At 39.3% G+C, this 2,792-nt stretch overlaps 1 protein-coding gene across 4 annotated transcripts in view; it reads right to left on the bottom strand.

Moving 5' to 3' along the window:
* The window catches only part of DDC (dopa decarboxylase), a 75,725-nt gene that overhangs the window by 27,156 nt on the left and 45,777 nt on the right, over positions 1-2,792 (bottom strand). For all 4 annotated transcript variants that reach the window (XM_042835758.1, XM_042835737.1, XM_042835745.1 and 1 more), the window contains exon 7: positions 2,552-2,618. In XM_042835758.1, coding sequence (XP_042691692.1) covers positions 2,552-2,618 — 67 coding nt within the window. The remainder of the gene's footprint in view (positions 1-2,551; positions 2,619-2,792) is intronic.

Here is a 2,792-nt window from a genome sequence, read left to right as displayed (position 1 = left end):
CTAAAATAATAATTGAATGAAAAATAAATTAAACAGAAGATTAAAAACTGTAAAACAAAGTTCTTGAGAGATTTTCTTTGATGCTAGTATTTTTCCAACTTAAACTTAAGACATGAAACATTGCTGCTATTTGGGTTTCCATTACTACTTTAAGATGTGTACACAAAATGTTATTCTTCCTGTCCAGTTTTTCTAGAGCAGCAGAGTCCCTACATATTTAGGTTTTTCTTATTACTGTTAAGCAGTATAAAATACTAAACAATTTTAATGGAAGAACCACTAAAATATACTTAAAAATATGTATCTAGAATGTAGTTATTCATTCCTAATTTAATAACACCACATTAGCAAAAGAGAGCTAGAGTTCTAGCTCTGCTCCCTGCTTTTAACTCATAAGTCACAAATAAACACACCTTTTTAAACAGGTTTTTGTCACATACTGATATGCACATATACAGGCTTTTGAACCATGTGAAACTACTTCTTTTGAGGACTGATACACTTAATCAAGAGCAAGTCCTAAAAGGTTAAGAAAGGACCAGTTTTGATTACTCACTGCAGAAATACTTCAGCATTTGAGCAGCTCATGTACCTTCTGCAATTACATAATCACACTCTGCTATTAATCCTCTGTATTAATTTACACTGTAAACACGCTAGTCCATGAACTGATGACTGAAGCCCACTGGTCACAAACTAATTCTAATGCATATTTGTACATGCCATTCAGATCTGCACTGGGGCATCAAGGTCATGCAGGAATTTGCATTCTTGCAAACTACATTTTGCATAATATTATTATTTTCATCATCAAAAGAGAGGTGGCCATGCAACCTCCCTCACCCTCATTCCCATCTACTCTGCACTCCTGAGGGAGCATCCAGGTCTTGGCCCCACGTGCCAGAAATACGTGGAGCTGCTGGAGCAGTTCCAGCAGGGCCATGAATATGGTCAGATGGCTGGAACACTTCTCCCACAAAGAGAGGTTGAGGGAGCTGGGCCTGTTCAGCCTGAAGAAGAAACGGCCCAAGAGAGATCTCATTGCAGCCTTTCAGTACCTAAAGGGAGCTGACAAGGAAAGGGGAGAATGACTTTTCAAATGTATGGATAGTGATAGGACACATGGGAATAGTTTTAAACTAAAAGAAGGGAGATCTAGATCAGATGTTAGGAGGAAATTCTGCACTCAGAGGGCAGTGAGGCCCTGGCACAGCTGCACAGAGAAGCTGTGGGTGCCCCATCCCTGGAGGCGTTCAAGGCCAGGTGGGACGGGGCCGCCCTGGGCAGCCTGAGCTGGTGGAAGGTGTCCCTGCCCACAGCATGGAAGTTGGAACTGGATGGTCTTTAAGGTCCCTTCCAACCCAGACCATTCTATGATAAGGTAGTCTTATTTGAAGAAATGCTCAAAGCTCATTTGATTATTTATTTTTGGCTGCATTTGGTTTGAGACACTGCCTTTATTTTATAGGACTTCTGGTCATTTATGTTAACAAGAAGATTCCTCTACACAAACATAAATAAATAAATAAAATTTAAGACTAAATTTTTAATTTAAGACTTATGATGTGATTAGTGTGTAATCCTGCTGGACTCCATTGCATGAGCAGGAAGACACTGAGAGCACTTTGCAAAACAGTCACAATTAATTGCTATCCAAGGAGTATTGGTATTACTGTTTTAATAGATCAGGTCTGTAGGAATCCTCTGAAGAGCAAAACAATTTCAAGCTGCTAAGCAGGTCACTAGAAAACCTTTTCAGAAAGGAGAACTAGAACACTGAGTCTTTGGGGGTTGAGCTGAGAAGCAGGGAACTTAAAGCACATCACCACCGCCTAAACTCTGTTTTAGGCTCTGCTTGAATAAATGAACAAAAGATCAAAGTTCCATGCCTATAAATAGCCTGCTCTAAAGATACACTGAAATATATATGATGCAATTCTGTCAAATTTTCATCAGCCAGCAAGTGTATTCATTTGACCAACCTTCTTTGCAGATCACAGCTTGCCTCAGCAGATCATTAACTCAGAAAACACAGGAAAAGCCCATGGCTTGTCCACTGTATTCAGCACACTGGTACCTGTCCTGTCTTCTTGTAAGAAGGAAATAGCATAGAAGAGAGGAAGGACTACAAATACATTTGGATTTTTGGTGCATAATTTCCCTGCCTTCTGTAGTCATTAGAACCAAACAGAAACAAAGCTTTGGGTGCAAAGGAGACTCAGAGGTCAGCTTTTCCATGATCTTCTCCATTGCTCTAGACAGACAATCTTGGCATGTAAAGGCCTAAATGTTACAAACTAAAATACAGTGTGTTTTCATTGAAAGCATTCCAAAATGCTCCTTCAAAAACCTTGAGGCAATGTCCTCAGTCTTCTTTAGTGGTCAGAGACTGTTTGATCTAATATTAGAAAGAAAATTGTAACTTAAAGTCTCGTCTGTAAGTAGCTTTACTGAATTCAGGCAGTGACACTACGCAATACCCTGGAAATGACTCAGCACAGCTTAAGCTGGTATCTGCAATTTTAGAAAGTAGCAGCTGATAAAGACTTACAAATAGGACCCAGTTCTAGCAGTTTGTCAAAGGAGCAGCAAGGTGTGGTTCCAAGCGTTGCACAAAACTGCAGAACCAAAAAAAGAAAAAAGAAAAAAAAAAAAGGCAAGAAACTGTTAAGTGTCACAGCAAAGAAAATTGTCAAGTCAGAAGACCTGTCTGGAAAGGCAACTGTAAAGAGAAAGAGTAGATATTATAGGATAAAATCGTTTGTTTTTAACCAATACGTGTCCTACAGTAT

Source organism: Centrocercus urophasianus, unplaced genomic scaffold, assembly GCF_019232065.1.
Source record: "Centrocercus urophasianus isolate 14NV4802_14NV808 unplaced genomic scaffold, USGS_Curo_1.0 seq_11, whole genome shotgun sequence".
NCBI classification, from domain to species: domain Eukaryota; kingdom Metazoa; phylum Chordata; class Aves; order Galliformes; family Phasianidae; genus Centrocercus; species Centrocercus urophasianus.
This window is presented reverse-complemented; position numbering and strand designations above follow the sequence as displayed.